Source organism: Maniola hyperantus, chromosome 7 (genome assembly GCF_902806685.2).
Source record: "Maniola hyperantus chromosome 7, iAphHyp1.2, whole genome shotgun sequence".
NCBI lineage: Eukaryota > Metazoa > Arthropoda > Insecta > Lepidoptera > Nymphalidae > Maniola > Maniola hyperantus.
In genome coordinates, this window is record NC_048542.1 from 3,330,794 (window position 1) to 3,353,100 (window position 22,307).

The window sequence follows — 22,307 nt, forward strand, 5'->3', positions numbered from 1 at the left end:
TCCTTGTTATCCACAGGTATTAGTTCCGAGTTGTCATCAATATGTGTATTATCTATGCTAGTCATTGTCAAATGTCAACACCGATAAAAAAAAGATGTGTCAAAATCAACGTCAACAAAGGTCGTGTTGCGAGTTGTTGTGTGGTTATTATTTCTAAAAATATTTATTTTTAAGTGAAAATGTCTTATTTTATTACTAATCAATAAACTCGAAAAATGGTTGTTAATGCGCCGGACTCTCCCACTCAAGCTGAAGTTATTTTTGTGATAGAAGCAACCTCTGCCAATAGCGCCTATATAAGTGAACTAAAAACCAATTATATTGTACCTACACTCGAGTAAGTAGCTTTGTATATTTTACACGCAGTTTATCTGTTATTTCCTTAAATGTAGTCCAACATGTGCTACTTTTTGAGTTAAAAAAACAAGTTCTAACAAACACGACATTTTACTGTAGGAACCGCTGAACCACACAAACCTCCGACTGGACCACAAATAAGAGCATTTATATTATTATACTACCGGCAAACCCGTGTCACCAAGCGATTTAGCATTTCGGGAGAATGCAAAGGGGCATGGGCTTATTAAAAACTGCCATACACCTTCCAAGTTAGCTCACTTCCATCTTAGACTGCATCACATACCACCAAGGGCTTATTTGTATAGGGAAAAACTTATTATTTTGGTGTACATTCAAATTAGAAATATTCTACTGTTTAAGATTTAATTTACTATGTACAGATACATTACATTACATTACAGATATTTTCATGGAGGAGCCTTAGAAGAGGGAGTGGGCAGTGGATCAGTGTATGGCATAGTAGCATATCAAGCGGCCGACTGCCACCCCGGCCTGCCAGTCGCTACATTTGGGCCCTTCACATGCCCACAGACTGTTGTTGACACTGTTGATAAAATACAGTATGTATCATTGCTATTTTCATGTTTCTGTTGTTATACTGTATCATTTTTAGGGTTGTACCTTGAAAGGAAAAAGGAACCCTTATAACATCACTTTGTTGTCTGTCTGTCTCTCGTGTCTGTCAAGAAATCAGGGTACTTCCCGTTGACCTAGAATCATGAAATTTGTCAGGTATATAGGTAGGTCTTTATATCACAAATAAAGGAAAAATTCTAAAACTGAATTTGTGGTTACATAATAAAAAAAAAATGTATTCATGAACAAATAATTAGTATTTTCAACTTTTAAAGTAATATTACTATACCAAGTGAGGTATTATATGAGCTTTACCTGTAGATTCTATAATAGATTTTTTATTTATTTTTACGCATAATAGTTTTTGATTTATCGTGCAAAATGTCGATTAAATATAACTTTTCTTTTTTGTTAAAGAGCAATCGCCGAGTTTCTTACTGATTCTTCTCAGTAATAAGGGCAGTTTAAGCCAGTGGTAGATGCATTTATCAGTTAGTTAGTTTAGTAACAAATAATATGTACAGAAAATTATTGAGTGAATTAAATTGATGAATGAATGAATAAGCATTCATTCATTGATCAATTTTTTGTGCACCACACAAAAAGTACAGGCAACAAAACACAAACAAAAATAATGGTGACCTTATCAACAGTAACAGCATATTATAAGTTAAGAATTGCAATATGCAAAGATTGAAGAAGAAGGCAACTAAAGCAGATCTCTCTATCATTAAATAAATCGTTTGCAACTTTTAATACATTAGAGAAGAACTGAAATAAAGATGTTAAATATATATATATAAGAGGAGTTGAGACGTTAGTCCTTACCTTAGGGTTGTTATTCTTCTATATTATATAAACTAAGAAAATGTATTAAAACAAAGAGAAATAGTCTTCTCTTTAAATAGTTTTAATACATTATCTCAAAGGATCCCACGGATACGTACGAAGCGATTTGCCTCCTCATTTCTGATTCGAACCGATTTGGAATGCCCTTCCAGCATCAGTTTTCCCCTCCAATTATAATATGGGTACCTTCAAGACAAGAGTGAACAGGCATCTTCTAGGCAAGCGCGCTCCATCTTAGGCTGCATCATCACTTGCCACACAGGTCCACAGCTGGACAGCCAAGCGCTAGTCTATAAATCCATACTTCCATACTAATATTATAAATGCGAATATGTGTCTGACTGTCTGTCTGTCTGCTAGCTTTTCACGGCCCAACCGTTCAGCCGATTTTGATGAAACTTAGTACAGAGTTAGCTTATATCCCGGGGAAGGACATAGGCTACTTTTTATCCCGGAAAACTCAATTGTTCCCACGGGATTTCAAAAACCTAAATCCACGAGGACGAAGTCGCGGGCATCTTTGGGGTTGTTGATGGTGGTGTAGGAAGACCAAGATGTTCCCCAATAATCAGAAGACAGGCTCCAACACTCAATCGGTTTAATTGGCACTATTAAAACAATTACAGTCTCGCGAAGTAACGTACTTAATAATTTAAAATTACGTGCATATGCTTTCGCGCGCTAGACAGACGTGGACACACAGGGACGGTGTTGGAAGCCACTAGGCGGGCACCTCGGCCGCAGCGCGCCGCGGCTCGGGGCTGCGGCGCGGTGCGGGCGGGGGCAGGCGCAAGTCGCCTGACCGGTTCCCCGATCAGCTGGCACCGCTGTGGCAGCGCAGTGTGTGCGTTGCGTCAATAGACGATATGCACACAGATGCCGCGCGGTAAAACTAATATTAGGTATCTTAATTTATCTAATTAAATATGTTGATTTTTGATTTTTATATGTGTAATGTAGCCCACACATCATCTAGTAAAAAAAAAAAAAACAAGGATGTCTCCTCCAATGATGGCAACCATTCACGAAACATTGAAATATCCTTAATGGCACCCTTGAGTCATCATAATCAGCATATCTTATTCCCTACAGGTTCATAGGCGGGCATGCGGAGAACCGAGCTTGTATAACGGAAGCATTGACAGCTGCGTTGGCTTGCCTGGAGGAGCTGGGCAGATCAGACATACCTTTACATGTGATATTGCTATGTTGTTCACCTCCGTACTCTGCTTATGCTGGAGGATTGGTGCCTCCAGGTGTTGTGACTTGTAAAAAATATATTGTTTGTTGTGAAAATAGTATTTCAATATCACTTAAATTGGGTATTTTAATCCAATTTTCAAAAATAATAAAAATAATGACGTTTACTGAAAAAACTAATTAAATTGATCAAATAACAAAAAAGTTATAAGCATTTAAATATTTTTGATTAGACAGAGATAGCGATAAGTATAGTATTTTGACGTCACACCTTACTAATGCCATAGTACCTTCGTGCGGTTTCATACAAATTTTCGTTTTGCGAGATAGGCATAGAAGACCCCCCCCCACTCCAAAGACCCCCCCCCCACTCCAAAATTAAAATGCCTGTAACTTTGTAAATCTTTGTTGGATTTTTTTTTTTCAGCGTCATTATTTTTATCCTAGTTTATAATAAAGTAATAATATTTATCAAATTCAAAACTAGGAAAATACCCAATTGGGTTGGTATATCGTCAAATAGAAACTTCAAATGAATCGTGGTATGTACCTGTTATCAATACATTAAAATATATCATCTTGTTTTTCCACAGGAGCTCCGTCTACAGTAGAACAAGCGGCACGATTAATGGGTGAACGAGGTGCGCAGCTGTCAGTTGCTGCAGCCAAAAAGTTACCAGCCCTGTTAGCGTTATATGAGCATGCAGGAGGTGAATTACATTCGGCACAACAGAGAAACTATGCTAAGGTTAGCCTTTATATTGTTCCTGATATCTCCCTTCAATGATGACCGAATATTTTTTTAAAAATAGAGATAGCGACCAAACGAGCAGGCGGGTCACCTGATGTTAAGTGATTACCGCTGCCTATGAACATTTGCAGCACCAGAGCAACTGCCGATGCGCTGCCGGCCTTTTCGGAATTTGTCCGCCCCATGAATAACCCCATGTTGTAATCTAGTGGGAACACTGCGGATGGGAGTTGGTTGGGATTTTTGAAATAATCCCATTAAAACCCCAAAAAAGTATACAGGGTGTAACCAGAACGTTAGCATAAAACTTAGCGTTATTGTTATACTATCTAAACATAATCCAATACCAATAACCATTTGCTTGATTTTGTTGTTTTAGTGATTTAGTATTTTTCAAACACGCAATGTATATCGTGCATAACTGGGGTCAATGCCCCACCTGCGACTCGGCATTGTGGCTAATTCCATTGTACACAATCTCTAAACTAAACTAAAATGACACGTCTAAATCTATTGCTATCCCTTTCATAATGTTGCTTGCAGAAAAGGATAACACTAGATTTAGACCTGTTAATTTAGTTTAGTTTAGAGATTGTGTACTAGAGAATCGGCCCCATTGACTCCTAATTGCCTACTCGCAACGTTCATTGACTTCTAACGTTTTATTTGCAATATATCGTGAACTTTTACAAAATATAGGTGTTATTTAATTTTTTTTTTCACGTTTTTTTTATTATATCTCATATCATTATCATAATTATCAGTACTATCACCTGTCTTCGTTTTTGCTAGCGTTCTGGCTACACCCTGTATTATATCTTGAACAGGACCCCCGTCATCTGGTTCTGCTTCGAGGCTACAGTCTGAAGGAGCGACCGCCCAGTCCTGCCCCGCCGCCCGTGCCCGACATACAGACAGATGTCTATAAGTATATTTTTATTTTTTATTGTATACTAGCTGATGCCCGCGACTTCGTCCGCGTGGATTTAGGTTTTAAAAATCCCATGTGAACTTTTTGATTTTCCGGGATAAAAAGTAGCCTCCCCCGGGATCAAAAATTAACTCTGTACCAAATTTCGTCAAAATCAGTTGAACAGATGGGGCGTGAAAGGAAAAGGCAGACAGACAGACACACTTTCGCATTTATAATATTAGTATGGATTTATTTATGTTCATATCTTAAAATACTGATTGTATGTGTTAAAAAAGAGTGATGTTATAACATATTTTATTCATTTACATCTTTAAATGAAAAAAATATTTTTTTCAATTTTTATTCAATTTTAGTCTATTTATTTGTGTTAGTTGCAAATTACAATAATGCTGCTAATTCTGTTGTACACAATCTTTAAGACAGCTAGTGTATGTTTTTCTTTAAAATTGTGTCTTATTCTTGATGTCTCTATGTCTAAATTAAAGATTGTATTGTATTGTAAGAGATAGTATTTAATATGGTTATGGAATTTAGATAAAGTCAGTTATAACTTATAACAGCTGTATGTATTCATGACTTTAAAGTCTGCGATCTGAGAGAAGAGAGAGAGAAGATGAGGCTGAGATCTATAGAGCGCACTTTGACTTTGCTCAGACTTAAGATTGAGTTAAAACGAGACACATTCATGTGACAGACATACCTCTATCTCGATTTAACTCTGTCTTAAGTCTAAGCAAATTCAGATTGCGCTGTATAGAGCTCAGCCTTAATGTTGTTATTTTATCACACCTGTTGTGTGGCGCAGTCAGCCGCCGCCAGTGCGCGGCGCAGTCCCTCAGCCCCGCGTGCCGCCGGCGCAGTTCCCACGTGCCGCCGTCGGCCCGCGTAGCAACTGGCTCGCGCCGCCCAGGCAGACTACCTACGCCAATTCCGCTCTGCTCACACAACTTGCACAGCCTTCGTACCCACCGCCTCCGACACAGGTAACTTATTACATCACACCTGTTGTGTGGCGCAGTCAGCCGCCGCCGGGTCGCGGCGCAGTCTTTAGCATAAAGTTTCTTAAATCTGCTAACTGCTCTTTTAATTTTTTTTGATTTAAAAAATTTAATGAACGAATGTTTATGATTTTCTATAAAATATTTAGTTTTACCATCCATTTCCATTGTTATTTACTTGATTGATAAGCAGCTACAGTAGTGCTTATATTCTTTTCGATAAGTTCCATGTAATTATCGTCATTATTCAACAATTCACTTTCACGGACAGACAATTTCGTTCCAGACGAATTTGCAACGAATGCAAATGCAGCCGGGTCCCTCAAACGCGGGAGTTGGCGTGAACCCCGCGGGGGGTGTGGGGTCGGCTGGCCCCGTGGGCGCAGTGCCCGCCATGCAGAGGACATACATATGGAGCGGCGTGCTGGAGTGGATGGAGAAGGGCAAGGCGCCAGGAGACCAGCAGAAGGTTACCAAGCATCTGCCATGCCAGGTAAACTAAAACTGGAACCCTTCAAGCACGGGGGTCACTATGTCTCCCATGGTGCAGGAGGCAGGGTGTAACCAGAACGCTAGCAAGAACTTAGCGTTATTGTTAAACTACCTAAATACAATCCAATACCAATAAACATTTGCCTCATTTTGTAGTTTTAGTGATTAAGAGTTTTTCAACCCCGCAATGTATAGCGTGCAAAACTCGGGTCAATGCGCCGCCAACGACGTGGCACTGACTCTAAATGGCCTATTTACGCAATGTTTGTTGACCTCTAGCGTCAGTCAGATGTTTTATTTGCAGTCCATATCGTGGACTTTTACAAAATATAGGATTTTTTAGATTCTTTCAGGTTATTTTCTGTTGTCATATCAGTAATTATCAGTAATATCACCTGTCTTCGTTTTTGCTAGCTTTCTGGTTACATCCTGTATATTTCTGCGTCATCCCTAACAATTTTAAGCTACTATCTTAATTTCTTTCCTCGCTATCCCAGTTGACAAACGTCAAATCTAAAGATGTTGTATAGAAGCAGGCGTTATTTTGCGGAAGTCTATGATATACAATGAACTAAAAGCTTAATTTTGCTATAATCCGCTGAAACAGGTCGAATCTGTATGATGCAACATGCAACATGCGAAATGCACCGCCCGCCCTCCCACTGCTAACCATGCAGGAAAAATCTGCTACCAGGCAAGCAATACGCACCGGCACCACCACCACGCAGCACCACACAAATCCCAAAACACACTCGACGCACGTTTCGCGCCGACACCCGACATCCGACGTTGGATGGACTTCACATCTAAAGATTTGAAGTCCATCCAACACAGCTGTTCGCTGCGCTTTCAAGTTTGTTACTGGTGTAAATGGTTATTGTCGTAAATGGGGTTAGATTGATCAACCAACCAAGTATTACATTGTGGCTAATTCCATTGTACACTATCTCTAAACTAAACTAACATGACACGTCTAAATCTATTGCTATCCCTTTCATAATGTTGCTTGCGGTAAAGGATAGCACTAGATTTAGACCTGTTAATATAGTTTAGTTTAGAGATTGTGTACAAGAGAATCGGCCCCAATGTAATCTTTCACTGTTCTACTACTGAACAGGTAAAAATTGATTTGAAGGTTATAGCCTTGAAATGTTACAGGTATCGGCAAACTCAAAGGACGTGGAGCCAGAGCTGAAAGTGGATACATGGCCGACGAAACTACTAATGCAACTAATGCCCAAGCAGTTAATCAGCAACATCGGCGGACAGTACCTCAAGGACAGCAAATCTGTGCTGTTCCACCTGCAGCAGAACGAGGCTCTGGATGCACTCACCAAGGTCATGGTCAGCGGATTTGTAAGTATCCCGGGATCGGCAACATCAAAGGTTCCACTTTCAGGATAGAAATTTACTGGACACCCACCCGCGAATCACTCGCGCACTGAGGGTTCCGTACTACAATCGTATCTTATCGACATTTTGCACGATAAATCAAAAACTACTTACTAGATCTCGTTATCATAGGTCATCATGGTAATGATGTACATCATATATTTTTTTTAGTATTATCATTCTCTTATTTTAGAAGTTACACGGGGGGGGGGACACATTTTACCATAAGTGTCTCTGGCGCAAACTATTTAGTTTAGAAAAAAATGATATTAGAAACCTCAATATCATTTTTGAAGACCAATCCATAGATAGGGTACACAATGAAAAAAAATTTTTTGAGTTTCAGTTCTAAGTGTGGAACCCCCAAAATTTATTGGTTTTTTTTCTATTTTTGTGTGAAAATCTTAATGCGGTTCACAGAATACATCTACTTACCAAGTTTCAAGAGAATAGCTCTTATAGTTTCGGAAAAAAGTGGCTGTGACATACGGACGGACAGACAGACAGAGAGACATGACGAATCTATAAGGGTTCCGTTTTTGCCATTTGGCTACGAAACCCTAAAAATAGATAACCATAGTACATTATAGTTTTTCCAAGGAAATAGTAGTATTGGGTTGTTGGCAGGCGGGCTGCGTGCACTTTTCACCGATGTCTTCGCCCCCTCAGTGCGATATCAAAGTGCTGATTCTGCTGTACACGTCGGACAAGAAGGCCTACCTCGGGTTCATCCCCAACAACCAAGCCACCTTCGTAGACCGGCTAAGGAAGGTAATTGTATGTAAAAGGTATCAAAAATTCACACAAGAAGTAATTTTGATAGAAAACACAAGTTTTTAATTAAAAACTAGCTGATGCCTAGTTTTTAAAAATGTCCGGGATAAAAAGTAGCCTATGTAAATTTACATGTCTTTAACTATACCCATGCAAAAAATTACGTCGATCCGTTGCTCCGTTGCGACGTGATTGAAGGATAAACCGATAAATATTTTTTATTAGCTGGATTCGTCCGTATGTTAACATTCCATCGAAATTATTGATTTTGCGGCTACTTCGAATCAATAGAAATGAATTTATCTCAATGTTCAAAAAATACTTAGGTACTGTTATTCAGACAATTTCAACATCCCACTAAATCGCCAAGTTAAGCATCTGCGCAGTACAATAGTTACCTGTATCCAGAATATTCACAGAGCAAAACTTGGGCGTCTCATCAAACGGTCAAAAATCCCTTGGCGGCTGCTGGACTATAGCCTGCCTTTCTCCGAAATATAAGCTATCTCTGTAACTTTCGTCAAGTAAAAAGCTAGCAGACAGACAGACATACACACTTTCGCAAAATATATTATTAGCAGGGATATGAAATTTGAAAAGATACTAAAAAAATTGACGGGTGGAAATCTGTGAATTCACATGGGCATGTGTTTGTCAGGTGATCCAGCAACAGAAGCAAAGTAAACTCCTCGCTCCAGTCAGCAACGCGCCGGGCATACCACCCAACATGCCTTCCGCTACCATGGCAGGTAAGTCACCAACACTCTCTTTTTAATTTTTTTTACACCAACAACTTCCATACAAGTATGACTATAAAATATACAAATTCACTGCCGTATGGTTGTCCATGAGCTAATTGCTAATGCGCGTGTGCGCCATTTTAGTGACGTCAGCACTAGACTGAAGTTTCGAGCTGATGGTATATTTTTATTTCGGCTGACGTCAAAATGACGCACCGTGAGACCTCATAGTATCGTTTGTGAATACGGGTGTTAGTCTAAATTGTCAGTAATAAAAAATTTTTTTTAAATAATTGTCTAGGTAGTGGTTTAGGTGCGGGCGGTATGCCTTCCGGCTTAGGACTCGGCCAAGGTCTTGGCCAGGCTCTATCTGTACCCAACATGTCCAACCAGCAGCAGCAGCAACATCCACAGGTACTCACCATGTTTTTGATATCTATTCTAGCTCTATTAGCAAGCTGAAGTGGCAGTGGGCAGGTCATGCCTGTCGTAGAGGCGATGGCCGTTGGAGCTGGAAAGTCCTTGAGTGGAGACCGCGTTTAAGCTAGCGTAGTGTAGGACGCCCTCCAGCACAATGGACCGACGATTTAAAGAGGCTGACGGGAAGTGGCTGGATGAGGAAGGCTGAGGACCGGGTGTGGTGGCGCTCTTTAGAAGGCCTATGTCCAACAGTGGACGTCCACAGGCTTATGATGATGATGATGATTCTAGCTCTAATAATGTCTCTATAGAGTATCATAGACAAATCATCATCATTATGATCAACTCATCACAGGCTCACTATAGGGCACGGGTCTCCTCTCAGAGTAAGAAGGGTTTTCCGCCATAGTCTACCACGCTAGCCATGTGCGGATTGGTAGTCTTCACACATATTTGAGAACATTATGGAGAACATTATCAAGATCGAAAGATTTAGAATACTTACTATTTTTTCAGGGTATGATGATGGGCGGTGGCATGGGTGGACAAGTTAACCAAGTAGGCCAAGTCGGGCAACTTGGCCAAGTCGGACAAGTGGGGCAAGTTGGCCAAGTGGGTCAAGTTGGCGGCAAAGGTCCCCGTGGAGTACCTTTGGACGGAATAGAGGCAGCACGACAGCAGAACCTGGAGAAGATTCAGCATCTGCAGCAGACCCTGGAGGCGGCGCATCAGCAGGAGGCGCAGTTCAAGTCGCAGATGGACATCATGTCGCATCTGCATGCGGCGCAGCAGCAGGAGCAGCACTACAAGCAGCTCGAGGTGAGTTGAGGTGGTTCCTTGAACCAAGTCATTTCACCCTCCCTTTTCTACAACCGCACCGCGCGCCACCGTAAGGAATTTCACCTTCACCACCTGGGTGTCTGGTGCACTTCGACCGTCCGCTGTGCCAGATCTTTCTTTTTTTACACGCACATGCAAACTGTGGAACCAACTCCCATCGGTGGTGTTCCCTTTAGATTACAACATGGGGTTATTCAAGGGGCGGACCAACAAATTCCTAAAAGGCCGGCAACGCATCGGCAGTTCTTCTGGAACTGCAAATGTCCATGGGCGGCGGTAATCACTTAACATCAGGGGACCCGCCTGCTCGTTTGTTCGCTATCTCTATTAAAAATAATTGCCAAGTAGAGGTAGTTGGTCACGTTGATAAGTGTAGGGAATAGGCCAATCAGCTTAGTGCGATAATATTGCTAATAAAGAAAATGTCCAAGTTAGACCAAGTCGGCCAAGTTGGCAGCATTGGTTCCCGTAGAATACCGTTGGATTGGACGAAGGGCGAGTTGACCAAGTTAGGTAACAATCCCAAGGAGGTAACAATCTTTCTTGTAAATGGATTGCCATATAAGGACCCATGCCATGGCCATCGTCATGTCCAGACTTGACTTGTTACATTTTGTACATTTTTTTATTTTTTATTTGTTATTCACTATAGGCAAACGCTTGACCACAATTTCACCTGATGGAAAGTGGTGATGCGGCCTAAGATGGGACGCGCTTACCCAGAAGATGCCCATTCACTCTTGTTTTAAAGATACCCGGGTTGTAATTGGTACATTGGACATTATCATCATCATGGCCTATTTATCTGTATGTGTCAACTGTCATATTAAATGTACGATTTAGTCCTTATTTTAAAGGTGAACCTTACTTCTGACATGACAGTTGAAACAGTTAAAATGGCGAGTGAGTTCTCATTTTGTACGGACTATACCTCCATTTTAAATGCACCACCTTTTGATTGTGTATTGCAGGAGCAACAACGTAAGCATCAATTGCAGCAACAATTGCAGCAACTGCGTGGCGCGGGGCCTCGCCTCATGCGGCCCCTCATGCCGACCAACCCCGGCCTCCGACACTTGCTGCAGCAGGTAACCTGGGGCCCGTTATACGATAGGTTCTGCGTAACTCAGTTCCATCGAGCAGGCCCCGTTATCTTGTCGCATTGATAGACGATTTGTTCATGTCTTGTTTATTTGGCGTCGTCAATTGGGTATTTGACTCCAATTTTTTTATTACTTTATTATAAAATAGGATAAAAATAATGACGTAAACTGAAAAAACTAATTAAATCGATCAAATAACAGAAAAGTTATAGGCATTTAAATATTTCTAGTTAGACAGAGATAGCGATATAGAATTTTGACGTCACACCTTACTTAATGCCATAGTAGCTTCGTGCGGTTTCATACAAATTTTCGTTTTGCGAGAAAGGGATAGAAGACTCTCCCACTCCAAAGTTAAAATGCCTGTAACTTTGTAAATCTTTGTTGTATTTTAATATTTTTTTCAGCGTACGCCATTATTTTTATCCTGGTTTATAATAAAGTAATAATATTTATCAAATTCAAAAGTAGGAAAACACCCAATATTGTAGCAAAACGTTACAAAAGGAAACGCCCATTCGTCAAAGGGTTTTTGGCCAAAGTACAGTGCGACAAGGCTCTCTTGGCACTTGAATGACATTGACAGGGGGGCGCTGTTGGAGAACAAAGGCTTAGAATATTCGAACAAGAACAAAGGGGCACTTGACAGCAGCGTTAGTTCCGACTTTCGCCACGCGCCAAGATAGCCTTGTCGCACTGTACATCCATCAATGAAATTAATGATAGGCATTAGAACTGAGATCACAGATCAAGAAACAAGCACTATTTTGGATCTAGAACTCTGAGGAACTTTTATAAACCTTTTTGTTTATTTGTTTTCCCAGTAAGAATTATTGCAATACCTACATTGCCAAGATTGTCATTTCGAGCGAAATTAGTGTGAGAGCGAGTGTGTTTTAATTACGCCGAAGTGTCAAGAGTTTGACGACCTCCCTGGCGCAGTGGTAAGCACTGTGGTCTTATTAGCGGGAGGTCCTGGGTTCGATTCCTGGCGGAGATTTGGAATTTTATAATTTCTAAATTTCTGGTCTGGTCTGGTGGGAGGCTTCGGCCGTAGCTAGTGACCACCCTACCGGCAAAGCCGTGCCGCCATGCGATTTAGCGTTCCGGTACGATGCCGTGTAGAAACCAAAGGGACATGGGTTTATTAAAAACTGCCATACCCCTTCCAGGTTAGCCCGCTTTCAACTTAGACGGCATCGTCATTTACCACCAGGTGAGATTGCAGTCAAGGGCTAACTTGTATCTGAATAAAAAAAAGAAATATTTCAGTCTTTAATTAAGTTTTTCTTAGTATTCATAACATTGATGGATAAATTGTGGCCAAGAATGGGCGTTTACCTTTCAGGGTGCGCCATCTTATGCTCTGCCTTCCCTATTTCAATGCCAGTGCGGCAAAGATCTAATCTTGGACTGTAGTAATGAAATGATGTGATGTTTTGTATAGCGGTAGCTTATGGGGCTAGAATGGGGAATAAAGAGATTATTAAAAAAAAATTATTAGGTACTTAGCCAAAAAGCATTTCATGTAGTCACTGCAAATCATCTTCACCTAGTTTCACCATAATAATGTTAATTGCTTCTTAAGGATTCCCTTATTTGTTTGAACTTTCTATTCATTGTCAACTTTTTTCTTTATGAGCGTTTTTATTTTGAAAAGAGACAGGTATATTGCTGACAAATCTATCTCGTTTTAAATGAAACTTAAGTCTGAGAGTTACAGCCCGTACAAAATGACACCTCACGCGCCATTTTAACTCTATGGGTCAACCTTCATTTCAAAAGTATGTTCACTTTTAAAATAAGGCAAGCTTAGGCCTTATTTTAAAGGTGAACATACTTGGTGAGGTGAGGTGAACATACTTAAAATGAATCGTACTTTTGACGTGAAATTTGACGCATAAAGTTAAAATGGCTCGTGAAAAGTCATTGTTTACGCATTATACGCTCTACAAGATGCATAGACTCGGTAAAAACGCTCATAATAATGTCGTATAAAACACAGCATGTTCTCAAAAAGTGCAATTTTTTTAAAATTTTAATTTATTAAATTAATAGCTGAATTAGTTTTGCGAGCTATATAAGCTAAGTATATGCTCATTAGAGCATGCTATGTACTACATACTCTAAAATTAAAGCGAACGATCACTATAGTCCTACACATATTTATTAGGCAGTATTGCTATTCTGCTATACACAATCTCTAAACTAAATCAAAATTACAGGGTTAAACGTATTGCTATCCCTTTCATAATGCTCCCTGCGGAAAAGGATAGCATTATATTTAGACCTAACAATTTAGTTTGGTTTAAAGATTGTGTTTGACAGAATAATCCAGTGTCTAGCCGGCCATAAGTGGTCAAAATAATTATTATCCTGCCACTAGTAAAATTATTTAGCTTCTTTTGTTCCTGAATGCAAACTTATAAGGTTCAATTTTTTAATGAAAGTGAAATGACGACCTATCTGGCGCAGTGGTGAGCGCTGTGGTCTTAATAGTGGGAGGTCCCGGGTTCGATTCCTGGCAGGGGTTTGGAATTTTATAATTTCTAAATATCTGGTCTGGTCTGGTGGGAGGCTTCGGCCGTGGCTAGTTACCACCCTACCGGCAAAGCCGTGCCGCCAAGCGATTTAGCGTTCCGGTACGATGCCGTGGGTGCCGATACCAAAGGGGTATGGGTTTAATAAAAACTGCCATACCACTTCCAGGTTAGCCCGCTATCATCTTAGACTGCATCATCACTTACCACCAGGTGAGATTGCAGTCAAGGGCTAACTTGTATCTGAATAAAAATAAATAAAAAAGTAGCCACTACGCTAGTGGTCGTTTAGTAAAAAAAACTATCCTGCCACTAGTGGTGAGTTCAGAAATAATGATATTCAGCCGTAGATTTTTAGCTTCTAACTGATTGTTTTTAAATAGGGAGAGGAAGTCGGGGAAGTTTACATTGAAATTTGTACCTTAACAGTTTACGTTAAGGGTTTTTTAAAAGCTAATAACTTCACTTTATAGCGTCGATAATTCTTTTTTACGGCCACAATTCTCGTAATTTGTGTTGAATTTTATGTGATAGTTCGCTTTAATACATTTCTTACGCACCTATTTAATCAGTGCTTTTTATTTTCACCTCAGCTGGATGCTTAAAAGCAGGGTTGGCATTGTTTTAAACATTTTTAAATTAAAAAACAACCCAGTTATAAACATGTTTTTAAGACGTTTTGTTTTGTTTCAACTGTTTTTTTTCCAACCTTGCTTATAAGTCCTAAATCTTTTCGATGACTCAGCGCATAAAACTGCAAAGGCTTAAATTGGTAGACTACTTTGATTTGGTCGCTATATAATTTTCCTTTTTAAGAAATCATTAAAAAAAACGAATAAATCTAATTAGTTAATCAAATCAAAATCCTTATTGAAACGTGAATTATTAACAAAATATAGGATGGTATTGTCAGAATAAGATTTGAGTTACTCTTAAGCCCTCTTAAGTCGAGTCTAAACTCAAACTCAAATTCAATTCCTAAAGGGGTAAATCAGGCATTTGAAATTAGTATAGTCTACATGGACGAAGTCGTGGACATAAGCAAGTCTCCTATACAATTTGCACATATTATGCGCTGAGGACATGGATATATAATAATACTAATTACATAGTGCGCTAGATGTGCTATTGATGACGTGTTATTGAAGCAACTTTATTATCGCCATTTTGGCACTTATAGCAGCAGTGAGCGTCATGTGAGCCTACTCGAATTTTCGAATCTGCTCAAAAAATAACTCATTTTGTCTGGCATGCCACATCTAGGGTGCTATGCAAATAGTATTATTGTATATGTACAGTACCCTGCAGGAAATATTGTACATCGACCTTTAGAAAGAGATAGCGGTTTCGTAGAGCATTGTCTCTGTCGTTGAGACTGACAAAACGTCACGTACGTATGAGTGACCGAGACAACGCTCTACAAAGCCGAATTCTAAAGGTCGAAGTACAATGTTTCTTGCTGGCTACTGTATGGCTGAGGGTCTCTTCACACTGGAGGCGTTTTCTAGCAACAGCAGGCGGCGCGCGGCGGCCGTCCTCACATGTGACCTGGTACACGCTAAGTAATGCTTCTTTCCGCTATGTTACCTATTAATTACCCCCGAATACTGAAACGCTTCTTCAAACTAGTTATTTTTGGCTTATTTCGTGGTTTAACGACATAATACCGGAACGCTGACAAAAACAAAGACAATAAGCCTCAATAGCTCAACGGATAGAGGAGTGGACTGAAAACCGAAAGGTCGACGGTTCAAACCCCGCCCGTTGCACTATTGTCGTACCTACTCCTAGCACAAGTTTAACGCTTAGTTGGAGAGGAAAGGGGAATATTAGTCATTTAATATGGCTAATATTCTTTATATTAAAAACAAAGACAGATGATAGTACTGATGATTACTGATATGATAAAAATGCCAAAAATAAATAAAAAAATCCTATATTTTGTAAAAGTTCACGATATATTGTAAATAAAACATCTGACTGACGCTAGAGGTCAACTAACGTTGCGTAAGCCGGCCACCCGGAGTCAATGCCGCACCTTTGCACGAAAGACATTACGGGTTTGAAAAATACTAAATTACAAAATGAGGCAAATGGTTATTGGTATTTCTTGGGATATTTAGAATTTATAGGAAAAATATCAGTAAAAAGAAAAACTAGGACGTCCTGTTTGAGATATATATTTGAAGTGAGTTAATAAGTCATCGAGCGTAAAACAAAGGATTTTAGAAAAAATAAGAATAAGAATATATTTAAATATAAACAATTTAGTTTACAGCCAGTTCCAACAGTATTGGATAGTGTTTAGGTAGTAAAACAATAACGCCAAGTTTTTACTAGCGTTCTGGTTACACCCTCTATAATGTAAGTACATTACTATGGTACAGAAAACGTACACATGCACATAAGTGTTATATCTTGTATGATGGTACGGAACCTTTCGTGTCCGAGTCCAACTCGCACTTGACCGGTTTTTTGCACAATGCGCAGTCTGCACCTGGTGTTCAGACTGGACTACTTGTTTTACGCGCACTATATTAAAGACTAGATAAGTGGCGTTTACAGTATTCGTCCGGTATAGGGTCAGATTCTGGGAGCAGAATTATCAGTACGAGGCCACGGGTTCGATTCCCGGCAGAGGCAATTTTGAAATTCTAAATTTCTAAATTAGCTCAGGTCGATTTAAAGAATATATTGACGCCCGTGTCTTCGTCCATGTAGTTTGGGTATTTTAAAAATCCCGTGGGAACTCTTTGATTTAACGAGATAAAAAATGCGTCCCTGGGATGCAAACTATCTCTGTATCAAATTTCGTCAAGATCGGATAAACGGATGGAAAAGCTAGCAGACAGTCAGAGAGATTTATAATATTAGTATGGATATGTATGGATTTTCCAAATTATTGATAGAGAATACTCCCATAATCTCATCCTTAATTATAAGTCCCGCAAATTGCTATTGCGTTGGAACCATGTCTCATTAACATCGAAATGACGTCAGCCGAAATAAAAATATACCATCAGCTCGTAACTTCAGTCTAGTGCTGACGTTACTAAAATGGCGGCCACGCGCATTAGCAATTTGCGGGACGTATATACATGAACTGTTTCCTTAAAACGTAATAACAATGAACAAAGCTGTATATATAGGTAGCTACATACACTTATAACTCGCTTGAATTCCCCTTTCACTTGAATAGCTTACTTTCTTTTGCCAAACCAATTAGAACTCATTAATTAGTGCACCTTAAGAGTCATTTCATAAAACCCATATCAGTTAATCTTTTGCACGAATCTATCATTCAGTCTTTTCATTTTCATATTTCATTGCGTAACAAATAACGAAATATTAAACCTTATATTTAACAGGAAGTAATGCCAACATACGATAACAAATGTCAGAAGTAAAATAACTCTGAACGGGACTGTACATTCTGACAGACTGCCAGAATGTTGCTGGATAGGACGTAGGTACTCTTCTGATGTTCAAGAGACTTGGGCAGAAAGTTGTCTGACAGTCAATTTCTGATAATGTGCGTCGGGTCTATACAGACCGTTCACTTTAACTTGTCCCTTGCTGTCAAGTTGGCACCATTGCTTTGTTCGCTTTATTCCATGGAACTTAGGATTTATTATTGTGTGAACTGCAATGGTGCCAACATGACGGCAAGGGACAAGTTCTAATGAACCGTAGATAGAGTAATAAAGGTAGATACATGAACGTTTGCTTTCTCAGTCACGCTAAAAAGAGAGCACAGATAAAGTTACTAATGTGATAAACAGAGACGCAGCTAACCTATTTTTTGTCCTTTATCGTGTAACTGGTTTTTTTTCAAGAATACATACAAGGCATGCAACTTTAGTTGCGAAACAAACTTTGAGAAGTCGTGGCGTGATTGTATTTCTCATGAGTTATTTACTTGTTTTCACATAAAAAACGTTTAATACAAATATTGTTGATCGGTTAGTTACATTAGGGCGGCTGCCCAGAGCTGGTATAAGTCAGAACACCTTCTTGGTTGGTATATGGTTTAATTACTGTTTTACAAAATGGTATATATTAAAATTAAAGAGTAGTGTACGTCCGTTCGCGTCGATGATCGTACACGAAGGCGCCAATGTGTGCTTCTTCGGCAGGTAGCTCACGTTGCGCTGATGGGGCAGTCAGCCAGCGTAACACCTCCCCCATTGGATGCGCAATTATTCGGGGATGTTGAAAGTGGAGCCGAATAATGCGGCATACTGGTAGTATTAAAAGTTCTTGATTCATGGAATGATGGTTGAGCTGCTCTCTCTGAGCCTCCTTAGACAGAGAGATAGGCGTGGATTATCACGTTTCATCTACCTCCTGTAACAGTATGATTTTAGTAGATGTGTTCTCCGGATCAGTTGGTTCTTCAGTCAGTGATATCTTCTGCTTGCATAAATTTAAAGAATTGACCTTCGGGCATTCAGCCTCTATGTAAATGAAAACCTTAGAATTGGTTGAGATAAGAGTGTGCAGGTGGTACTATAGTATTACGTTACTTGAAATAAGCTAAACTGATAAAATACGCTAAATGTAACCGGAAACCTCAGGACTACGGATCAGTTCTGTAAATGATGCGTTACTCTAAATGTCTAATAACTAGGTACCTAAGTTTCTATGTCGAATAAAGACTTTTAATATTACTGCTAAAATGTATAATATCTAAAATGAAGTGATAGTATTTGTACTAACTCAAATAGTCGAAGAAGGCTATATAGTTATAACTCGTAATTTCTTGCATATTTTATCCAGAAATTTACAAAAATTCGAGCAGTGAGCATATAGCTAAAATTGCTCATTATTCTTATTAGTCACTCTGTGACATAAGTAAGAGCTTTCCTGATTTTATCTGATTTAGTGAAAGGGTAGTTACATCTAGTTTTTAAATCTAGGAAATCTCTGAAAAATAGGTAAAACTATCGAGGACAAAGTTATAAAGGTACATAGGTATAAACTTCGGTATAAAATAGATTTCTTATTTAAAAGCAGTAATTGAATAAAATAATGTAGTTATAGTGTTCCTATCAGTAGGATGAAATTCGATCGTGGGAATGTCGCAAGGGCTTGGTAGAAAGATACCTAACTGCTAATCTAAAAATGTAATATGAAAATTCATTTTATGTGGGCCTTTTAAATCGGGATTTCGGAAAGGGTTTTTTTCGATTTTTTCTAGAAGTATATATGTGTATAGCTTGATTATGAGTCACTGAACTTTGGACAGGAATTTCGGGATTTTTTGGTAAGTTAGTGCAAGTGGTGTCAGTACGAGATGAATTTTTGACCATTGATTTCGAAAATTTAACAGATTTTGATTGTTTTGAGCGATTAAAACATACTGGTATAGTTTCTTTCAACTGATCGTCTGCAGTAGGGTTCATTTTCTTAACAATCGTAAAATTGTATTCAGCTAATTTTAAGTTCCAACGCGTAATACGAGGACTCGGGTCTTTTAAATTCGATAACTCAGGAAAATCGGAAATTATTTTAAACTGTCTGCTAAAGAGATATGGTCTAAAGTACTTAGTTGCCCAGACTACTGCAAGAAGGTCTTTTTCTGTTTTAGAATATTTAATCTCGCCATCATTTAAAGTACGTGAGGCGTATGCTATCGGTAGGTCGGCGCCAATAGGGCCTTGGGATAGCACTGCATTTAAAGTCATATCAGAGGCAAAGGTTGTCAAATTAAATTCATGTTTAAAATCAGGATAAGCTAGAACTGGGATACCTTTTACAAGAATTTTACAATTTTCGAAAGAATTAATGAAATCCGTATCATGATTGAGTTTTGCTCCTTTTTTCAAGCAAGATGTTAAAGGCTTGGTCACTTGTGCAAAGTCTGGTATAAATCTTCTATAGAAACCAAGGATTCCTAAAAATTCTTTGATTTCTTTGCGAGTTTGAGGTAATGGAAAATTTAAAATAGATGAAATATAATCTGGATTCGATTGTATGCCGTGCGGAGAATAGATATGGCATAGAGGCGTTTCGTGTTTAAAGAACTCCGATTTATCTATTTTAATTTTAAAATTCAAATTCCTTAATCTTTCTAAAACAGCACTTAAATTCATTATTTGCTCCTGTAATGATGTAGAGAAAACTAAAATTTTTCCTAAGTAAGCTATGGAATTTGGCAGGCCTTGAAGATCATTATCGCTAAAATGTTGAAAAGTATCATTATTTAAATTAAGACCTAGAGTTGTAAAGTACAAGCACCTCCCTAACTTGTCTAAAACGTTGGTTAAAATCGAAATTGGACACGAGTTTTCTATCGTCTGGAAGTGAAATTGTCGAAATTCATCAATTGAATTATCATTTTTAAAATAAAATACATCGGAATATTCTTTGGTTAAATTAATTAAATTAGTGGCCTCTTCTTCATTTAACTGATCTATGGGCAACCGTGATAATATGAACTCGTAATTCTGCTTATCGCCAGTAGCGGTGTCAATTTCATTTTCACACCGGCGGGTCGGTATGTATTCTTGGGAATTATAATATTGGTCCGATATAATATTATACACAGGAATTTTAGTTTCTGGAGTTTCCAATATACCGTGTAGATTTAAGTCCACCTGTGGGCAATTTTTTGGATCACGGTGAGGTTGACATGGGATATAAGTACTTGAAGGGTATTGAGGTTCTGAAGGAACGTGTTTTTGGGACATTGAGTATCTTCGTGATCTAGGAGGAAATTTTTTCTCACTATAAGAATTCCGCTGTGAATAAAAAGAATAAGGTCTACGAGTATGCTTATGATAATTTTGAAAAAAATTAGTTCTGTTCTGCAGATGTATTATATTTAATTCTTCTTTGGCAAATTCGAGAGCAGTTTGCAATGTGGGGGGTCTCATACACCTTACTCTTGACCCTAAAGGTTCTCTTAAACCTTTTAAGAAGGTTTTAAGGGCTAATTTTTGGTAGAGAGTTCTTTTTACATCTACAGTAGTTTTGACAGTGTCGTGTAGCTCTACGTACGTAATAAGTGTACAGAGTAAATTTTGAACCTTTTCGCAAAAGATTTGTACTGTATCTGGACCTTGAGTTAAATATGATAAGTCTGTAAGTAAAGCTATTTCATCGCGGTAATCGGAAAAGCTGTTAATTAATGTAGCCTTAATTTTATTCCAATCATCGGAAATTCCGTTAGCTGATATGGTTCTTGCTGCAGATCCGGTAATTTTATTAAGAATTCCGCTAATCAAGGAAAGGTTTGAAAGCTCATACTCTTGAGATGGATTTAAAAATGAGCGCACTAATTGGTCGGCTAAATTAATAAATCTCGTTAAAGTATAAGAATTTCCATCGAAATTCGGTAAAAACTTAAGGGACTTATTTATTCTATCTAACAACTCTACTTGACTAAGTTCCGGCATTTTTTTTTAAATATATCTATTATATCAAATAATTAACACAATAAATGAAAGTAATACCTATACTTAAACTACGCAAGTGAGCAAAATGTTGTAATATGTTATAGTACCCTGCGCAAAAATTAATATAACAACCAATAAAAAGGATTTCATGTACTTACAAAACCAAAGTCGCTGGCGAGCTTCGATCCATCGATTTTCAGTATGACTCGAAGTCTTCAGCGGCAGCTCCTATGACAGCTGCTCCTCGTAGGTTCCCTAGTCCTGTCAAGGAAGTTGATGGCCTTGACCAGATTTTTAGGGTATGCACCACGACGACCTTGAAGATCCAGGACTATCCTTTAAGACTGCGCCAGTTACATTAGGGCGGCTGCCCAGAGCTGGTATAAGTCAGAACACCTTCTTGGTTGGTATATGGTTTAATTACTGTTTTACAAAATGGTATATATTAAAATTAAAGAGTAGTGTACGTCCGTTCGCGTCGATGATCGTACACGAAGGCGCCAATGTGTGCTTCTTCGGCAGGTAGCTCACGTTGCGCTGATGGGGCAGTCAGCCAGCGTAACAGGTTAATACAAATATTGACTACTGAACATTGAACAATGGTAATAATTGTCGTGTTATTCATCGTTACGTCGTGCTATCGCTATCTCATACGCGGTTACACAGTACTTAAATCTACCTATTATACTATCTACGTAGTGAACGGTATGTACTATGGTTGCATTATTGTCATTGTACGTGTGATGATTCAATGATTGTTGTGATGTGTTCAGCAGCCGCAGTACCGGCAGCCGGGCGGCGCGGTGCGGCCGTCCGCCTCGCAGCAGTTCGACGACGTTTCCAATTACGATTTCATATAAAATATACTAATTAGCCATAGACGAACGTGTTTCATTTCTAACTTCCTATTCATAGGGTGTGGCCTGTTTCACAACCGC

General features: G+C 39.0%; 1 protein-coding gene across 8 annotated transcripts; it reads left to right on the plus strand.

Annotated features, from left to right (window-relative positions):
• The first annotated feature begins 105 nt into the window (after positions 1-105).
• Positions 106-22,250, plus strand: LOC117983489 (mediator of RNA polymerase II transcription subunit 25-like). 8 transcript variants are annotated; one of them, XM_069499747.1, is made up of 15 exons: positions 106-337; positions 762-920; positions 2,878-3,041; positions 3,579-3,733; positions 4,564-4,664; positions 5,476-5,653; positions 5,955-6,161; positions 7,319-7,516; positions 8,180-8,329; positions 8,985-9,075; positions 9,368-9,480; positions 10,003-10,305; positions 11,298-11,414; positions 15,478-15,531; positions 22,143-22,250. In XM_069499747.1, exons 1-14 carry the CDS (start codon positions 216-218, stop codon positions 15,514-15,516), a joined length of 2,097 nt encoding a protein of 698 aa, XP_069355848.1. In that variant the 5' UTR covers positions 106-215; the 3' UTR covers positions 15,517-15,531; positions 22,143-22,250. The 8 variants fall into 8 exon arrangements, with proteins under 8 accessions (XP_069355848.1, XP_069355849.1, XP_069355850.1 ...); XM_069499748.1 differs by having other exon boundaries at positions 22,146-22,250; XM_069499749.1 differs by having other exon boundaries at positions 15,478-15,520.
• The last annotated feature ends 57 nt before the right edge of the window (positions 22,251-22,307 follow it).

What these genes read in the sequence shown, in the direction of transcription:
- LOC117983489 (XM_069499745.1), top strand. Translation starts at nt 216, where the DNA reads ATGGTTGTTAATGCGCCGGACTCTCCCACTCAAGCTGAAGTTATTTTT. An exon ending in TGGAGGATTGGTGCCTCCAG is followed by an intron (nt 3,042 to 3,578) that starts GTGTTGTGACTT and finishes GTTTTTCCACAG; the next exon opens with GAGCTCCGTCTACAGTAGAA. An exon ending in AGCAGCAGCAACATCCACAG is followed by an intron (nt 9,481 to 10,002) that starts GTACTCACCATG and finishes CTATTTTTTCAG; the next exon opens with GGTATGATGATGGGCGGTGG.